This window comes from Protopterus annectens, chromosome 10.part0, assembly GCF_019279795.1.
Source record: "Protopterus annectens isolate FY-2018-M chromosome 10.part0, PAN1.0, whole genome shotgun sequence".
Classification (NCBI taxonomy): Eukaryota; Metazoa; Chordata; order Ceratodontiformes; family Protopteridae; genus Protopterus; species Protopterus annectens.
In genome coordinates, this window is record NC_056744.1 from 59,017,002 (window position 1) to 59,036,300 (window position 19,299).

A 19,299-nucleotide genomic window follows, 5' to 3' on the forward strand; every position below is an offset into this window, starting at 1 on the left:
TAAATGCACTTGATCAACTTCCTATAAACAAAAACTCCATTACTTTTGGAGACATTAACAAAATAAAATGGAGTACCTACATCTTCAATGTAAGATGTGTCCAAAATTTCTTAGACTTGACAAAAACTTCCCGGACCAGATTGTTAAACTTATTGAAGGAGTTAATATTCTTGACCTGGTCCTTATGAATATAGCTTATTCATGTGTTTTTCCTGTGGTACTGCCTTTTGTGGTTCAAGTCAGATCATAAAGTAGCAACCCTCACCTTCAAAATCTCTAAACTCACTGAAACCAATATATCAGAATTCAAGGATGTCAAAATGAACTAATCTAATTAAATTCTATGATGAAATTTCAAAATTCAGTTACAGCAAAATCACCTCAGACGTTGCCACACCAGGTAGCTTCACAAAATTGTTTTATACCCACTTGGATAAATGTGTAGAACAGGCAATACCAGCAAACCAAAACAGAAGATATCATAGCTATGATTCTGGTTTCTTTTCCCATTAGCATTCTTTTCCCAACCTGTAAAATATCCAGTTTCATAAGAAAACTGCTGGGAACAAACAAAAGTGGTACATAACATTTTCATGAAATTATGTAATGTCACATTGCTGGCCTCGCAGTAAGACGCTGTCCGGTTCGATTCTCAGCTACAGCGTCTTCTGCGTGGAGACATGCGTGAATGGGCGTACCTTCATTGAAGGTTTGTGCGTCAGGGCTGGTAACCCGGCACGTAAAACTCAACTACCAAGCATTAGCGGACCGGAGTTCCACTGTGGCGACCCCTAACCAGGAAAAGCCGAAAAGACACAACAACATTGCTGAAACTATATAAAAAATTACATCCTACAATAAATGTAAAAGGAAACGTGTGTAACTTGAGACTGAGACAGTGAAAAGGGAATACTTTTGTGCTAGGAAAACTAACTTCTAGTCATCCCAGAAAGTGTGCGCTACTACAGCAAAAGACTACTCCGACAGAAACCCAATACAGAATGAACTACAAAAACAAACTGGCTAAAGCAACATTCTACTAAACAACAGGAAGAAAGATCAACTAAATGTAGCCCCCAACAAAACATTTAATATTCCTCTCAAGATAATTAGCAGCATAAAACTAAACAAATTACCAGTTCTTTGTTTTTGCAGTGGTTGGTTAAAAGGCACAATTAAAAACATGAACCACTGTCTGTTTTTCAGTGGTTATCACACAGCTTGCTTATCAAAATCATTACCTACCTGAAGTTTGTGAGACTTTTCAGCCAACTCCACTCGCACTTTATCACCCTCTGCAACTCTGGCTTGACATTCCTGAACCTGGGCTTCCAGCTTCTTCCTCTTGTGCTCAGATTCTGCTTTGGTCTGCTGAAGAGTTTTCACCTCATTCATTAGTTCCTTGTTGTCACTCTCTAAGCTTTGCTTGTTCTTCTCCAGGTTCACTTTCAACTGTCAACAAATTGTCAGACTGTCATAATTCATGTACACAGCAATCTAGCTCATATTACAGTTTTTACTTTGTTTCTACAAGGCACGAACAAGTTACACTTTCAGCTGCACTAAAAAAAAAAAAAAGACACCTGTTCATAACCAAAGTTCAATAGTAATATTGATTAACTAGACTAGCAGCACCATCTTTACTGATTTACTGTTTCCTTTCCAAATCTTGGCAATGAATTCAAATCCTGCAAGCTTGAAGCAGTAGTTTAGTTTGCTACTGGACAAGGGAAGCAAGGCAAGTCATGAAATCAAATTTATCACTCCAGGGAAAAATACAATACACAGTAGATGCTTGGTAAGATAAATGTTGCAATAGTCACCTTTAAGAACCCAGCTGCAAGCAAGATCCAAATTCTGGTCTGCCTTCTAGAGCTTTGTACCCCTCCCCACAGGCTGGGTTGACTCCTGCTCCCCTGGAATGATGCCACAATATGGATAAAAATAAGCAAGCCCACACCTTCTTCAGTTCTTGCGTACTGTCCAGAAACTGTACATGTAAAGCAGTCCCTACACTGCCACTGGTTAGACCCCTATAAGGCTTATGTGCCCTACAGGGAAACTGATCTAGTGTACTGTTCATTCCCACAACCTGCCCAGTTCAGCATCTGGCATATGTAGGAAACCAGCTTCCAAATACATAAAATAACCAGAGGAAGTGATCAGATGGCGGTGTGAAGGAGGTGAACTGGTACCCATCCCAGCACCAGGATGCCCATGAGTAACTGTGCGGCTGTAAAGACAGAGGAAACCACACAAACAGTGACTCTACTAAAATATCCACTATTGTATCAAGTTTCTTCCAAAGTTAGTACTATATTCTCTGTATGGATTCTTGCTGCAGTAATTATCTGAAAATATTTCCAAAGCTTACCTCTTATTGAGTGGCTGGTAATTTACTTATGACAGGCCACAAGATGTTCTATAGGATAGCACTGAAGTCTCCCCTGTCCCTAGAAAGGATGTCTAGCATACAGTATTTGCAGAAATAGTGGAGAGAAGTGCAGGTAGCTACTTCCAGGAAAGCTTGACTCTCTCTCTTTCGGCTTTTCCCGGTTAGGGTTTGCCACAGCGTATCACCTTGTCCACTCATGACTGACAGTGAAGTTTTTTTTTACAGTGTCGAGTTGACAGCCCGGCGCCCAACCTTCAGCAGAAGGCACACACACACATGCATTCAAGCCTACTACACATCTCTAATAAAGTCTGTTGTAGCAGTTGCAGCCATGATAGAGTGAGGCCTCAACTGCCCTTGCAGTCTCTTTCCACAGGCAGAGTAGCAGATGGTAATGCAGTGAGTAGAATTCCCATTAGATACAAAAGTAATCAAAAAAATTGATCCATTCTCTTTGGGTCCTTGGTTCTGTGCAATTAGTATCCCAGCTGCCTGATAACATTCTGAGAGCACACATCCCCTTCCTTCTGCTCTGATAACTGGCGAAAAATACATGACACTGAATGACTTCAGGCATAAAAGAAGAGTTTGCAGGCAAACCAAATTAGTCCTTATAAAACACCAAAGGGGATGGGGTCCCTGCACACACAAGCACCCAGAGTGTTCAGTGGCCTTGTGAAGTGCACTTTCCCTGGTCAGGTATTTCAAATCTGTGGTTGTCTCTGGTTAAAAATGATTTTCAATTTCTCCAGCATCAAGTTTAAGTCTCATGATGCAGCCACTGTGCTTCTAGGGTGTTCTTGGGTGGAGGGCTCCTTTGGAAAAAATCAGTTTCACCAGTAACAATGACATTAATGGACAGTCCACTTACAGCAGGATAAGATGGCAGACAAATGCACATTACTTGAAGAGAAGGTGAATTATGCTGCAAATGGATTTGACACTGTATAATCGAGGGCATCCCTACTGTACTGGGTTGCCTGATTCCTCCTCTGACTGCGAAGGGAGGACCTCTTTCACTTGGAAAAAAAAGATTTTCTATTATTCAGACTCAAGTCTTTCCCTCATGATTTTTAGCATGTCCACTGAATAAAAAAAGCCATTCAAAGTGTACGAAAATCAGATCATCCAGGTTGCCACAGTTTGAGGGTCTGCAGGTCACCATGAACTGAGTCAGGAGATGCACATGATGATGCAGAGTTAATGCATCCTTCACCATCAGCTGTATCAGCAGAGATAATCATCACTATCTCAGCCAATAAGGGTCTGTTAATAGCATTTCTTTTTGGCTTTCCCTCTTTTGCTTTTCAAATCATACTTGGGAGAATGGGACTGGAGGATAGGTATACAGAGGTCTGCCCCACTTGAAGGAAAAGGCATCCACTGCACAAGCTTTCTTTCAAAGTATCTTAAGCAAAAGTTTACCAGCTGCTTTTTGCAAGCAGAAGTAAATAACTGCATGTTCAGTACAACTACCTGTGGGTAAGGGCTAGACTGGTGTGTCCAACATCCATTTTGTGCAAATTTTCACATGTCCTCTTTAGCTGATCCATCACAGCAGTCTGTTGAGATGGGATACGTTATGGTCTTAGGGTCATGCTGTATTCTTATGCTATCTTTCTCACTTGCACAGCCAACTTAGCAACAAGATAAAATGTGTCCCCACCTTTCCCTTACTGATGTGTCACATCAGTCATATTTGCCTGTTTTAGATACAAGATCCATAGTCTCCAAATTGAGTTGAAATCCACACTCATTGCTACCACCTCCCAGATCACTCTGATGCAAGTAGCCTGGAGCTTTACACTGGCCAACTGGGCCTCCCAGGCCATGTCAGAGGCATATATAGTAGAGACTTGAGCATTGGGGGTTTCCATGAAAGAACAGCCAAACTGATCTGTACGTGATGGTTCTACCACATAATCTCTTTGCAAGGATGCAAGAGGATACGTTTCTTCTAAAAACTGTGTGCTGTTGCCAAAGACTTCTGTGGTACAACTATAAGTTCATGTGTATTCACACCAGTAGAGCTGCAAGGATAACAAAGGCCATTTATCCCAGGATCCACCACTGCCAACATAATTTGCTCTGTCTCTCTCTTTAGGAAGAACTAAAGTGAATATACCTTTGTCCTAGGAAATTAACATCTTGCTGTTAAGAAAGAGTACAGTTGTGTAAAATCTTGCCACAATGGTAGATGTCCTTGCCTTCAATGCTGCAGTATTCAAATCATATGCAGTATTCAAAACATAAGGGTTCCCCTGTTGGGGAAGCCCAACATACAGCCAGTCTACTAAAGACTCCTGTTATTTTAAAGGTATGTCAAATGTCACCAAACACTCCCTGTGTAAAGTAGGGCATAAAGGTGACATTCAGGACTACCAAAAATGGAACCGATTGTCCCAAGAGGAACAGCAGTGCAAGGAACCCAAGAGGTAATGTGTACATCCTGGACGTTAAAAAAACTAGGGGAGGGATGAAGGGAGGGAGTGAATACTGCAGCAGTGAAGGCAAGAACATCCATCATTATTTACACAACTGTACTATGTCCTTGCATTCACTGCTGCAGTATTCAAAACATATGGGAGAGTGCCAAGGGTTCTTATTATGTTGTCGAAGTTTTACAACTTTGAATGTCATATGGTCGAACCCATATGCTCAAAGTTGTAAAACTTTGAAAACGTAAAAAAAAAAAAGAAAAGAAAAAGAAATAAAAAAATATCGGACTGTTGTAAGCAGTGGGGGACACGCCCCCCTGCACACCCCCCACCCTTTACATATACCAACTCAGAGACCGCACTACAATGCAGTATAGTGCGGAAAGGGAAGATTTCCCTTTACTACACTGTAGCGTGATCTCAGAGTTGGTATATTTAAAGAACAGGGGCGTGAGGACGCAGGGGGAATGCTCCCCTGCTTATAACAGTTATGGAACTTTTTTCTTTTTCTTTTTTTAGGTATTCGAAGTTTTACAACTTCGAACATATGGGTTCAACCATATGACGTTCGAAGTTGTAAAACTTCGATAAGGTAATAGGAACCAGAGTGCCAAAGCTCAAGAGGAAATTTGGGAGGAGGAAAGGGCAGAAGAGTCCCGTAAAAAGTCATGAAGAACTGAACTAGCAAACCCATCCCTAGCTCTAGAGATGCCATCCAATTTGTAGTGCTTGGCAAAGGTATGCACAGAAGTCCATGTAACTGCTTAAATAGAATCAGTATCTAAACCTTTGAAAAAAGCACCAGAAGAAGCCACAGCTCTAGTAGAATGAGCCTCAATTGGAAAAGAAACACTCTTGCCATGAAATGTGCAACAAAAGGAAATAGCCTTAGAAATCCAAGAAAAAATAGTTTGCTTGTATATAGCAATTCCCAAAGTTCCAGGATGAAAAGAAACAAAACTGATCGGATTTTCAGGGTCCAAACAGACCCTCAAGTTGCCTATGTATGTCCAAAGTGTCACTCATCCTTCTCTAACATAGATAACGAACAGGCAGGGTAGACACCAAAAAGAAAACCTCTTCCATTTTGATAGGCAGGATTTCCTAGTTGTAAGTTTCCTGGCCTCCTGCAGGACTTCCAGCACGTCCTCAGAAAAAAAGGTGTCCATGAGGAATCAAAATCCTATCACCCACAGTGTCATCTGATGCATGGACAGGAGGGAATGGCTAAGAGATCCCTTGTCTTGTGTGATTTGATCCACCCTGTTAAGTAACTTGTGATGATTGCCCCTGACTAGATGCCGAAGAGGAGGGAACTAGTGCTGTAGCAGCCAAAAGGGAGTTACTAACAAGATTTTGGGAGCACGCTGTTGAATTCTGAACAGGACCTTAGACAGAGAGGAAGGGGAAGGAATACATAAAGAAACATGCCCTTCCAAGAGGATGGGAGGCCGTACACCTTCCATATCAGAGGACCTGGGACTCTGGCACAAAACAGAGGAAGTTGTCTGTTCAGAGGGGGGGTAAAAAGATGCACTTGAGGAGTACCCCACTGGTGGATATTGTCCAGAAACACATCCCTAAGAAGCATACATTCATGGTACTGAGTTAAGGACCTGCTCAGGGTGTCAGCCACAATGTTCTGACCAGAAGGGATATAAACTGCTTGAAGAGTCACTTGGCAGCAAGATCCCATACCAGACGTGCCAATCGGCAAAGATAAAATCTCGCTCCTCCCTTCTTGGTAAAATACCACATCTGTGGTATTGTCTGTTAAAACCTTGAGACCCAGGAAAAACAAGAGACTGAAAGGCCTGAAGAGCCAGCAGAAGAGCTCTCAGCTCTGACACTGATGTGCTTGTTCTGCTTACAAGGCGACCATAACCCCTGTACCTTTAGTGAGCCAAAGTCACCCCCCCCCCATCCCATGTCTGAAGTGTCTGTGAATAATTCCTGAGAGGGAAGAGGGGGGTGAAATGTGATCTCTGGATTTACAGACAACTGCTGAATCCACCAGTGAAGTTCCAATCTGAGACAAGGAAGAAGAGGAACTACAAATTCTAGAGGATGACCATTGTTGAAATCACACTGATTTCAGAAACCAATGAAACTTTCTCATGTGAAGTTTGGCCAGAGGGAGCACTGGAATAGTGGATGCCATGAAACCCGGAACTCTCAAACTCCCTGGCAGTAATGGAAACCAGAGGAAGAAGTGTGTGAAAAGAAAGAAATTATAGTTAAGGCCTTTGGAGGGGGCAGGGATGCAAGTATTGACACTATCTGAATCCTGCAACCCAGAAAAAACATGAAAAACATGATCCTGAGGAGTCAGAGAAGACTGTCTGAAATTTATAGTGAATCCCAGGCTCTGATGGAGGAAGACAACAAAATGAAGACGAAGATTTTGCAAAAGGGTCTCTAAGAGGACCACTAAACCAACAGGTCGTCCAAACAAGGAAACATTTGGATCCCTTGAAGCCTGCAAAAAGCAATCACAGGAGCAAGGCATTTGGTGAACATCCTTGGGACAGCAGAAAAACCAAAGGGCAAAGCAGAGAAGTGAAAATGCTAGGAAGCAACAGAAAAACAACTTTCTGAAAAAAGGATGGATCAGAATATGACAATAAGCATCCATGAGATCCAGAGACACCATAAATGCCTGAGGGGGCAACAGAGTTAACAAAATCTGAAGGGACAACATCTGAAAGGAAGGTACCTTTAGAAAAGTGTTTAGATGAGAGAGGTCTAGAATAGGTCTCCAAGTGCACTCTTTTCTGGGCACTAGAAACAGTCTCGAGTAGACCCCTTTCCCCCTTTGGGACACAGGTACCTCTTGAATAGCACCCTGAGACAATTTATCTTGAAGAACTTCTGGTAAAAATGAAGTTGTTCCCGAGGAGGTTAAGGAATGCCTATAAAAGGAGGATGGGATTTCCCCACCATGAAGTACCCTTGATGACTGATTGACAGAACCCAAGAATTCTGACTGATCTGAAGCCAAACTGGAACAGAAAGAGAAAGATGGAGAAAAAGGAATGTAGCTGGGAAGAGACGGATAGTCACACAGCACCTGGTTTGTTCAGAAAGGAAGACTTTGGAGCCTAGGCAAAAAAGACACTTATCGTGGTGATCTCTATGGGGAATCGGTCTCCCATACTGGCATTTACTCTTCCTGGATGACATTAACCTCAAGGAACACAAAAACAAGACAAAAAATCCTCAATGGGACACTTACCTTGTAAGTACAGTAAACAGGCATAGTCAGACTTACCTTGTAAGTACAGTAAACAGGCATAGCCAGTCACTGGAGAATGAAAATGCACTCAAGTGGCAGAAAAATGGATCAGGTAAACATACCAATGGTATAAAAGATATGTTCAGACTGGCAGCAAAGTTGTTCTGCTTTTGGTAGGCCTGAACATCACCTTTATGCCACACATTATGCAGGGAGTATTTGGTGACATTCGCATACCTTTAAAATAACAGGAGTCTTTAGAAGACTGGCTGGAGGTCAGGTCTCCTAGGCAGGGGAACCAAAATGTTTTGAATACTGCAACAGTAAATGTAAAAACATATTCGGTGTTCTCACAAACACTGTATTTAATAGGTTAAGACAAGGGTGATGAGATTCAGAGAGAATTGCTGGTCTTAGAAACAATTCAGGGTCTAGGCTAATACCCTGTATAGCTCTTTCTAAGTCTTGGCCTGAATTAAGCAGCATTCCAGGTAAGGATATACATGGACAGCCTTGGCTCTGCAACGGGCTACCACTGGAAGCATGCACTTTTGTGAAGACCTGGGTGCAGCAGATAACCTAGAATCCAAGTAAACCGATAGTGGGATTCACTTTTCTAGAATCTGGCAAATGCTAGTGGTCCCTGTATAGTGATAGATGCAGACAGGAGGCCTTCATTTCCAAGGTAAGTCATTGCCTGAGGGAACAAAACAGAGAAGTAAGCAGGCAGGCAAATTGAGAATTTTTAATGTTGAAACCTTTAGGAATTTGTCTAAATGTGATAGATCAAGGACAGGGCTCCATGGACCCTCTTTTCCTGCCATCAGGAAACTCCTTGAAGTAAAATCTAGTACTCCACCTCCGCCTCCTGGAACCTTCTGTACGGCTGCTTATCACACAAGTTCCTCCAGCATAGGTAGCATCAAATATCTATGGAATATTTGGCACAAGCAGCACTCCAAGGAACTGCTGTCTGTTTTCCTAGGAGATATGCAGGAACTAAATTCCCCTTGTGATCTCTTTTCCTGTGAAAAAGACCATATGTCCCCAAGTTTTAGACAGACTGATGGGATTAAGGTTAGGTGCTGGATTTGAAGTGAAAGGGAGTGGTCGCAGCCACTGTTGCTCCTTGTGTGGGTCTCAATCCTCTTTGCCCTTGGAATTCCTTTTTCCCTTGCCACTTAAATTTTTGAAAGAATGTCTTTCTCTTCACCTGGTGGTCTTTAGTTTTGTGTCAATAAAGTGCCCAACATTTTTATTGGATAGTTTGTTTACTCTACAAAGGGTGGATGGAAAAGTCATTTTACAGATTCAGTTGTTTGCTCTCTCACTTCTAGTTTCTAGAACATCTTGTGGAAAGAGGACCCAAAGTACAAAGAAGGAATCAAAGAGATGCTTTAATGACATCCTCTGACTGGGGCTGGATCCTTGGCCAGGCATGTTTCCTGATCACAGACCGCACAGCAGCAGCTACTAAATCACAAGTACATTTAGCAGCCAGTTTGTCCACCTGCATAACTGTCTTGGCAAGTTTAATCATGTTTTGCTTTCCGGTCATACAGGGAAGTCTCCTCAATACATCCGCCACCTCTGAAGGACTTTCCCTTGGTACTTTACAAATAAGATCTGACAATATTAATATCCTTGAAAGCTAGGGTTGCTGTGTTCTAGACTTTTTTTCCCCACAGTAGTTTAAGACTTTACTCTCCTAGTCAATGGGAACAGTGTTCTAGTCAAGAACCTCCTTCAATCCCCTTCACAGCATTCACAAATACCACAGGAGGATTTTTTTTTAAACACTGTTAAAATGATCTTGGAAAAGACAGGTTTCTTAGGGACAGGGAATGCTGTATTAGAAACATCCACGAATGCTTCAAAAACTGGAGGTACTACAAGTGGTTTTGGGGTCTCAAAGCCTAGAAAGTCATTATACATTTTCTGGGCCACCAAGACTTCCAGTCAAAACATGGGTCTTTCTAAATAAAAGGTCTTCTGGAACAGTACCAGAAGACAGGGTGTCTTCATTATCTGAATCACATTGCTTGGTGGTGGGGGGCTGACATCTGGTACACACAAGTCAGCTCAACAACCCCGCTGACGTGGAGTAGGTCTCTCCATCTTTTTCTCTTCTAAGGAGAAATGACTCCATATGTGCACTGCTGGTCTGGTCTAGCCTGTATTAAGTGGAAAAAAGGACAGATCATAGACCAGATTCTGCCACTCTTGAATAGGAAACATGGGTGGTTGGGCTGGGTAAAGGAGATGAAGTTTATCTGAATCCCATACACTGGTAAGGCCTGCAAGATGGCGGAAGGTGATAAACCTGGACTTAGGGCTGAGTGTCTTGTTTCTCATCTAGGCAATTCAAGGCATCATGCATCACAAGTATAATAGGTATCATTTCATCATCCAAAATTATGCAGAACAGAGCACTGGATATGGCCAGGGACTGAAGTGACCACAGAAACAGGCACTTTAGCCTGGGATAACGTGCTTAAGGATGACAGTGTGGTGGCCTCCAAGAGACCATGCCAGAAGCTTTGAGGAACAAGGTGTCAGAGCTGGGGAACTGCAAAGTACCTCCTCAGGGCCACTGCTGTCATGCCTACGGGGACTAGCCAAGACTGTGGCATTTTTGTCCAATATATCACTTTTCCTTCTCCCCATAAGCCTGCGTCTGCATATGTTTATGATGTCCTTTCAATGGAATGTCAGCAGACGTTCATCCAATCAAGTAGCCTGCTAAAAAAGGACTTCAAAGTTCATTCTAGTCATTTAAACCTGCAGAAATTATCCACTTTTTCTTTTCATAAACACCAAACACAAACACTCCAAGGCATAACACTGGTAGGGCCAAAATATTGTGCTTCCTTTTTTGTTTTAGAGAGAATATGCCATACCAAAGGGCCAAGTCTACAAGTTCCTGAACTCCATCCCCCACAAACACAAATTCAACCACTGGATTTCTGATATGGTGGCTGAGCAGATGGAAGTTCAGGGCCTCTCTCCTTAGCAGCAGGAAAATATAGTTTAAATTGCTGCAGTTGTTAACCCCCACCCCCCCGCCAAAAGTTCAGATGCCTAAAGAGAAAAGACAAGGGATAAAGGGAAACAAAACAGAAAGCAGACCCTGCTGCTGATCTACCTGTGAGTGGAAGAAATTCTGTGAAGTATAGAAACAGCTTTGTAACAAGAAAAAAAAAATAGCAAAATGTCAGATTTGGGAAAAACTAGATTAGGTTTATAGGGAAGTTATGAAGATAAGCAAAGAGGCCTGAGGACATGGTGGATGTGTTGTAAACGAAATCAGATGATATAAAGACTAAAAAAATCGACAGTGAGCAATGTTGGAGGCCATTCAGGAAGAGAGATGGAAGATAGGGAATGTCTATAGAGTATCCAAGGGTTTACAAACATACTGGAAGAGATGGATGGCAAAGACTGCAAGGTCTATAAGGTGATACCATTACACAAATGGACTGGTATACCTAAGAAAATTACTTTATTGGATACAGCCCCCAGTGTGTGTGTGTGTGTCACCAGGCAGAGCTGTAGTTGACTCAATCTTGCTCCCAGGGCCATACCACCCCATCCCCCTTAGCTATTCAAATGAAAAGCAAAAAATATTCAGCACTGACATACTGTAGAAAGCAGATTGGCATCTAGGGCAGCCAATCCACAGCCACTGTCAGCTCTTCAACTGATGAGCAAAAATACACAATAGGAAAGTGCATCGTATCCAGAGGAAGCAGACTGGTATAGTATGCCACTGCCAATTTGTTTTCTTTTTTCACTCTCCACTCAGAGTTGAGATGGGTGGAAATGCAGACTGGTTACTACAGAAGCAGATACACCAATCAGCTTTTTGCTCTCCACTCAGAGAACCATGAGGGGGAGTGGACTGGCTGTAGCAGATGGCTTTCTACAATAAGTTGAAGTCCCCTTTTTTGCTCTTCACTCAAAAAGCTGAGGGGATCAAGATAAGTAGCTTGTGCAGAAGCAGATGCACCAGTCAGCTTTCTACAGTAAAATCTTCACTTGAAGAGCTAAGAGCATAGGATGGTATATCAGGGACCAGCACCGGGTGCAGAATGAGCCTGCTACGACTCTGCGGATTATCAAAAGATAATGTGTGAGAGACGCTATTTGGGCAGTGGTGAATGAATAGTGAGTGACTAAACAAGGAAGAAAGGTTGAAGAACAGTGAGAAAATTGCAATTTAAAATGTGCAGTGGATCTTATGCAACTAGATGGGAGAAAAAGGTGGCAGAACTGAATTGAAAGGAGAAAAAAATGTATGGCAAGGTGGCACAGGTGAGAGTGATGGAAATCTTATCAGCTAAGGTACTGAAATGAACATTGCTCATTTATTTGTTAAGAAAGGCAGACTTGTTTAAAGGGGGGGGGTGAGATTTGTTGCATGTAGGTAATACGAGGTGAGATTTGTTGTACGTAGGTAATAGTGTAATCCATCAGGGAATTAGTTATTAAAGTTAGGTTACTGCTCCTGAAAAAAATGAGCCTAGGTAAACTGCAGTCAACACAAAAGGCACAGTGAAGTGAAACAGGGTTAGAAACGCCAAGGGAAGAGAATCCAAAGCAAAAGAAGAATGGAGCCTTCTTTAAGCAGGTCAGATTAAAATGACACCACAAACAGTAAGCTGGAACATGAATGGTCTCAGACTAAAACAAGTAACAGAACGTTTTGGAATATATCAATAAAGGTGTGTTGGGGGGGAGTTGTAATACTTCAAGAAATGCACTACAGAGAAAAAAAAAAAAAGAGCACAAGGAATTATTTTTTTTATTATTTATTATTTGCAGTTTGCTTTCCAGGATAGTCCATTGGGCTACAAGAGCCCATTTTCAATGGAGTCCTGGGGAGAAAAGCTCCAGAGAAATACAAATATATAGTACAGAAAGAGTACAAATCCATTATATACATTTCAATTAAATGTTAAATACATATTTTGTATAGTACAAACCTATATTGCACAATTCAAATAGATGTTACATAATATAGAAATAAAAAAAGATTTTCATTAGGAAAATTACATCAGGTTAATTCAGTAAGTAGTATTTTTTTTTTGGTTCTCCCATTCGATTCTCAGCTGGAGCGCCTTCTGTGTGGAGTCTGCATGTCATCCCCGCAGTCGAGTGGCATTCGAAAGACATGTGTGAATGGGCATGCCTTCGTTGAAGGTTGGGCATCGAGCTGGCACCTTGGCACTGTAAAAATCTACGGCCGATCATTAGCAGACCAGAATTCCGCTGTGGTGACCCCTAACCGGGAAAAGCCGAAAGAAGAACAAGGGAATTACAATGAGGTAATTTTTTTAGTCATTGGTCAAATATGTCCCAAAGGATGTAAAACTTTAGGAGGTAGTGACAGGCAAAAAAGTTTGAAAAGTTAGGAAGAAAGTGTGGTAGAATTACATTGGATGAGAACAAGAGCATTTCCATTGTGAAGTAAGGTGCGAGTGCAGTGAGGTTTTAAACAAGGAGAGACTGCTGGTGGTGCGGTGGGAGAAGGAAGAGAGTTTTAGAGGTGTGCAAGAGAGAAGAACATCAATTGATTCCCAGCAGGATGTGTTGGTTTATGCAATTTAATTAGGTTTTGGGAATTGGATCTTAGGACTCTATCTGGTTTACACATTTCAAAGGTATGTGCTAGGGAGGGGCAGAGAGGCGGGTTATGAATGAGTTTGTGTGCTTGGATGAGCTGGGTATATGTGAGGAGGTTTGGTAATTCTAGCTAACTTAGTTGGTGAAGGGAATTACAGTGGTGAGAAGAGGTTCGATGACCTGCCGCAAACTTGGATATTTTGTTATAACAAGATGACAGTTTTGTTTTGAGGGAAGATCGTAGGCTGGTTAGGATAGATGCACCATGTAGAGGGATGGGATGAGGTATGTATTAGCTAATGTGGCGGGAGAGAGAAAGTGACTGTGGCGGTAAAGCATACCTACCTAATTTTATGGGGTTTTTGATATTTGCTTGTAGATGCTTATCAAATTTTAGTTGAGTAAGAATTAAGAAAAGAATTCAGAGGAGGATACTTTGCAAATGCAACAGAATGGAAGAAAAGGGGTATACAGAAAAGAAGGTAGACAAGCAGGGGAGATTTGTCTTGATAAGGGGCTACTGGAGGCAAAGTAAATAAATCTGGGGCAGCTTTTATATACCTCTCAAAGTAAAAAAAAAACTGAATTGAAATAAGTTGTCATGGAGGAGGCAGAATGCAATCAATTACAGGAGTTTGGGAAGAAGACTGACATCTAGTAACATGTGGTGGGCGACAGAGGAGTAAAATAATAAAAGAGATGAATGTTGAGTATGATGAGATTATATGAATTACTTGATGCAGAAGAGCATCAGATAGTCAACATGAGGCATTCATATATGCCAAGATAACATGGGACACCACCTAGACTTACCAGATTTATATCAAGGAACATAAATAAATGTTAGTGGGAGCGCAGACACACCCAATAATGAGAGAAAGGGAATGAGGGGGGAGTGTAAGGCACTGGACCTTTAAGGTAAGTTGGCTGAATAATGTGAATAGGACGAGGAGCCTTCAGAGAGAGCTGGGAAGTACATTAGACTGGAGACATGAAAGTACAACTGTTGTGATAAAAGAATGAGACTTGAAGAGCTTAGACAGCTAGTACAGGAGCTGGAGAAAGATTAAGGCTAGAGAAAATAAAAATTGGAAAAAAGGAACAGTGAGAGCTAGACATTATGGTCATGCACAAATGCAAAAGTAAGAGAGGGAACTGAGAGAATAGCTAGAGGAGGCACCGATACAAACGCTTTGAGTCCATTACTCTGCTGGCATTCCAAAGCAGGAAAGAATCTTGGTGGGAAAACTTAGGCAACAAATGGAAGATATGAAAATTCTAAAAATAAGGAGTTCCAAGATGGGGGCTGAAGTTAGGGACCCCGGAGAGATAATGGAATTAGAGAGAGTTTTATAGCAAATGATATGAACAAAGTGGGGAAAGGAACTGGATGTTGGAAAAGGAAGACATTTTAATAGGTGTAGACTTACCGAGGCTAACAGAAGAAAGGCTAGGATTGACATTGAATTTGTTCAGTAATGCCCATATTTATGGGAATACAATATAAAGGATTTAGGTGGATAAATTAAAAAGAACTCTGTTGTGGCAGCCAAGGATATGTGGAAAGATACTATACAAATGATAATATAAAAACTGAGAAACTAGCAGCTCTTGATTACAGATCTGGACAGCAAGGTACAAGCTGTGAAAATCTTGTCAGTTCCTTCAGTTTTATATACTGGCCAGGTATATTTTTGTGGTGGATAATAGAGCAGGTGGAATTTATATGGGAGAGGAAGAAGGCAAAAATTAAGTTGGATAAGTTAATTCTCCCAATAGAAAAATGTGGTTTCGGATTACCTGATTTGAACAGATATGTTACAGCTATGTACTCATGGCTCATATACCTAAGACAAGCAGAAGGTTATAAAATCAATGTGGAAAGGGGTGATAATGAAGGGAGTTCAAGAATAAGGAGAAAGCAGGATTCTGGATGCAGGTTCTAGACAGAACCACTACCATTCATGTTGCATTTATAAAGTAGCAGAAAGTATTCTGAGAACCAAGCTAATACAGGAATGAAGAAAGGAGACTTTCTTAATACGGCTGATGGCAAGTATGGGTATAGAAAAAACAACAAAGGCAAGGGTATACTCCAAAATCAAACTTTATAAACTGATGAACGTTAGCGCTTTTGGACACTGCCAATATGTGACCTTCTTCAGACAAATATTTACCTCAAAATGGTAAAATTTATAACAACTCCCCCAGTGACATCATGACACCAAATTAAATATTAAAGGCACATGTATATTAAAATTTAAAGTATGAAATACATACAAATACAAAAAAAATGGGTACAGAAAATATGCAAGAGAGTGATGGAATTTACTGAGAAAATTAGCAAGGGAACCAAGGGAACAAATAACTCTTCAGGGAAAGAGATAGTAGGATGAGGCCAAGCAGAAGTCTGGAGAGCAGGTTAGAGACTGCCTTCCCTACCACAGATTGATCGATTTTATGTTGTGCAACTTATAAGTAAGGGTATGGCATCTAGGTCCAAAGAGGTCATTATCCCACTGTACTCTGCCCTTATTAGACTAAGAGTACAATGCTCCCTTTGGTATGTAAGTGACCAGGCATATGCAGCAACTAGAGTGATCTCAGAGGTTACTTACAAACAGAATACAAGGCATAACAAAAGTGCCTTATGTAGAGTGCTTTAAAGTCCTTTACCTCTACTCAGTTTCCTATACATTTCCGAGGGGTGATCTATGCCTGTTTTACAAGGCATCCGGAAACCACACACTTATGAATCTCCTGCATATCTGTAAGTGAAACAGTATCAGAAATATAAGGTTTAAGGATATGAATTTTGTCTGTGACAACAGAACATGCTGGAGAGACAGATGTGTGACCCAGAGACTGCCCCTCCTATGGAATAGGCTTCCCATCAATGTGAATACGAGTTCATCTATTACCCAGTTTAAATACAACCTAGACCAGTGGATGAGGAATAGGAAATTTGCATCAGGCCTGGCACCCATGTCCCTTATGGACAAAGGCAGCTTATAAATGCCTGGCCCTCAATGCCTTACTTGGATACAGGACATTATTCTTCTTTCAGGAAAACTTTGCTAGAAATAGAAATACCCCCCAGGCAAAACTTGGCTAGAAATAGAAAGACCCCCTAGGTCATTAGTCTAGTAACAATCTATGAATCAATGAGTATAGGAAAAGAGAAAGGGATGGAGAGTATTTGTTGGAAAGAAAAAAAAAACACAGCTATGGTGAGAGTTTTCAGCTGAGGTTTGAACAGAAGTTGCTATTGAAAAAGAGCTAATTCGTAAACTATATAAAAAATGCATGCTAACTATAAGAATCAATCAGAGGAGTGGAGAGAGAGAGAATGGAAAGGCAATTTTCAAAAGGAGCAACGAGAGAACATATGCATGGCTCCCAAGTATATTACACAGTTCAGAATATTTTGCTTGAAAGCATAGGTATAATACCCCAAGCAGACTTCAGAGAATTCTTCCTTAGGTAACAAACAAATGATGCAGGTATGAAGGGGAAACAGAGACGTAAAGGGGAACATGTTTTTGAGAATATAATAGTTGGCAGATTTTAAACATTTCCTACAGAGTACTTTGTCAGAAATATTGGAGGAGCAAATTGTTGTTGCTAAGAAAATTATTATTTTGAGCTGGGACACAGGATATGAATTACCTACCTATAATCAGATAAAACACCAACCCACCCACCAGATTTTGATAGGGACCTTCCCCACCACTGTCCCCTCCCAAGACTAAAAGGGAAATTCTTTTGCCATTCTTCTGAAATTTGGAAATGCACAACTGAAAAACGACATGGAAATGCACTGACCTTCTAGCAGTAATAACAGGGATTGAAATTCAAACTGTACAAGGAAGCATAAACAACAGACTAGTATGGGGGGGGGGTCAGGCATATTTATGCTAGAGGTTTGCATTAAAGCACATGTTGTCATGACTACACTTGCCCTCAGCTGTAGGAATGTCTGGAAAAAAAGATGACAAATACCAACTGATGAAAAGGATATACCTAACCCATGACATCAAGAGGGGGTCACTTAAACTCTGCCTTATTAGGGGTACTACATGAACCTTTCCTCAGCTGCCTCAGACCCAAGTGTGCAATGTGATCTTGTTCACTATTATAAAGCTGTTACTGTACATCTCATATTCCACACATCATTCAAATTGTTCCTAGGTACACAAATGTGCAGCTGAACATTTTTTCAACTCTTCCCCTTGCAAAAAAAAAAAAAGTCTAATGGGCAGCCTCAGTTTTTGCAATAGTATGACTGAAATTTTTGTGTAAAGATTTAAGCGCGAAAATTCACTGTGCTCTCATTGTAAAAGCATAAAAAATAGAACTGCTCTGAATATGTCTATGCTTTGATTACTTTGCATCCAATTACTGTAACTGTACAAGTATTAATAATATCTTAGCTTTTTGAACTCTGCCAAATCTTTTCGCAGAAACAGACATGCAGAAAGACAGATGCCTGTTGTCTTATTTATAAGCATTTTGTAATTTTTAAAATTGATTTCCATGCATGATACTGACTCTTTTGGCTTGTTCAAGTTGTTCTGACAGCTCTTCCAGGACTGTGCCATGTCTCTGCCTTATCTCCTGAATCTGAGCTTCATGGTTCCTCGTCTCCTCTTCTATTGTTTTTTTCAACTCAGCCACTTCCTGTTCTCGTTTAGTCCTGCATATAAAAACAGTTAACAGTGTAAAATGCAAACAAGCAATTCCAAAATGTACAGAACATGCCCTGAATTTTTGTTCAATTCAGTTCATTATCCAAGCTGACTTTTCTCAATCTTTGCACATTAACTTCCCTTATAAAAGTCGCGTCTGATCTCTGTCTGATACAATACCTCTTGAAACTGCTTCCATTTTTCTACCAAACTCTTTATAAGGAAATGCTTGCCACATACATTTCAAATCACCACTAAAGAGCTCATACCTGCTCATTTTAAAAACATTTAATATTCTCACACTAACATACAAGATGTTATGTTCTATTAAGTGTTAGCCACAAGGCCTTATGCCTCAGTCCAATCTGCTACCATGCAAGTTATATTGCTATTATCCCTCACCACAGAAATTCTGATGTACCTTATCCCAACTGACTGCTAGCTTCACAAGAATGGATATCAAGATACTAACTTTGCTGCTGCAATTTCAAGCAGAAACACTACTTCCACTGATTTAGTTGCCATCCTGTGAACAATCTACAGCACTACAATGTTGGATCAACTTGATCTAAAACCACTTTTCACAGCCTACATGACCAAATTCCCCATGATGAAAGCCATCAGTGTTACCTTCATCTGTACAAGTCTTACTCTCAATAAAACTATATGACCAGGTTGCCAAAATGTATAAATATAGGAAAAAAATGTGAAGAGTCAATCTAACAATACAGTAATCAGTACAAATGACTGCACTTCAAACTTTGGGAACTGTCCTCCACCCCTCAAATTCTAGGCTTTCCTGAAGGGCTTTGACTCTGCATCAAAATATTCTTATGTCCCACCACATTCAAACAATAAGTCTCTTATACATCTATTTCAGATATCTATGCCCCACCTTTAACGGTTTTTCTTTCCTTT

The 19,299-nt window shown here is 40.9% G+C and overlaps 1 protein-coding gene across 1 annotated transcript in view; it reads right to left on the bottom strand.

The window, feature by feature from the left end:
• The window catches only part of MYH10 (myosin heavy chain 10), a 2,709,460-nt gene that overhangs the window by 677,419 nt on the left and 2,012,742 nt on the right, over positions 1-19,299 (bottom strand). The window contains exons 27-28 of the mRNA XM_044086713.1: positions 18,245-18,389; positions 1,246-1,452 (exon numbers count right to left, since the gene is read on the bottom strand). Of these exons, the coding sequence (XP_043942648.1) occupies positions 1,246-1,452; positions 18,245-18,389 (352 nt within the window). The remainder of the gene's footprint in view (positions 1-1,245; positions 1,453-18,244; positions 18,390-19,299) is intronic.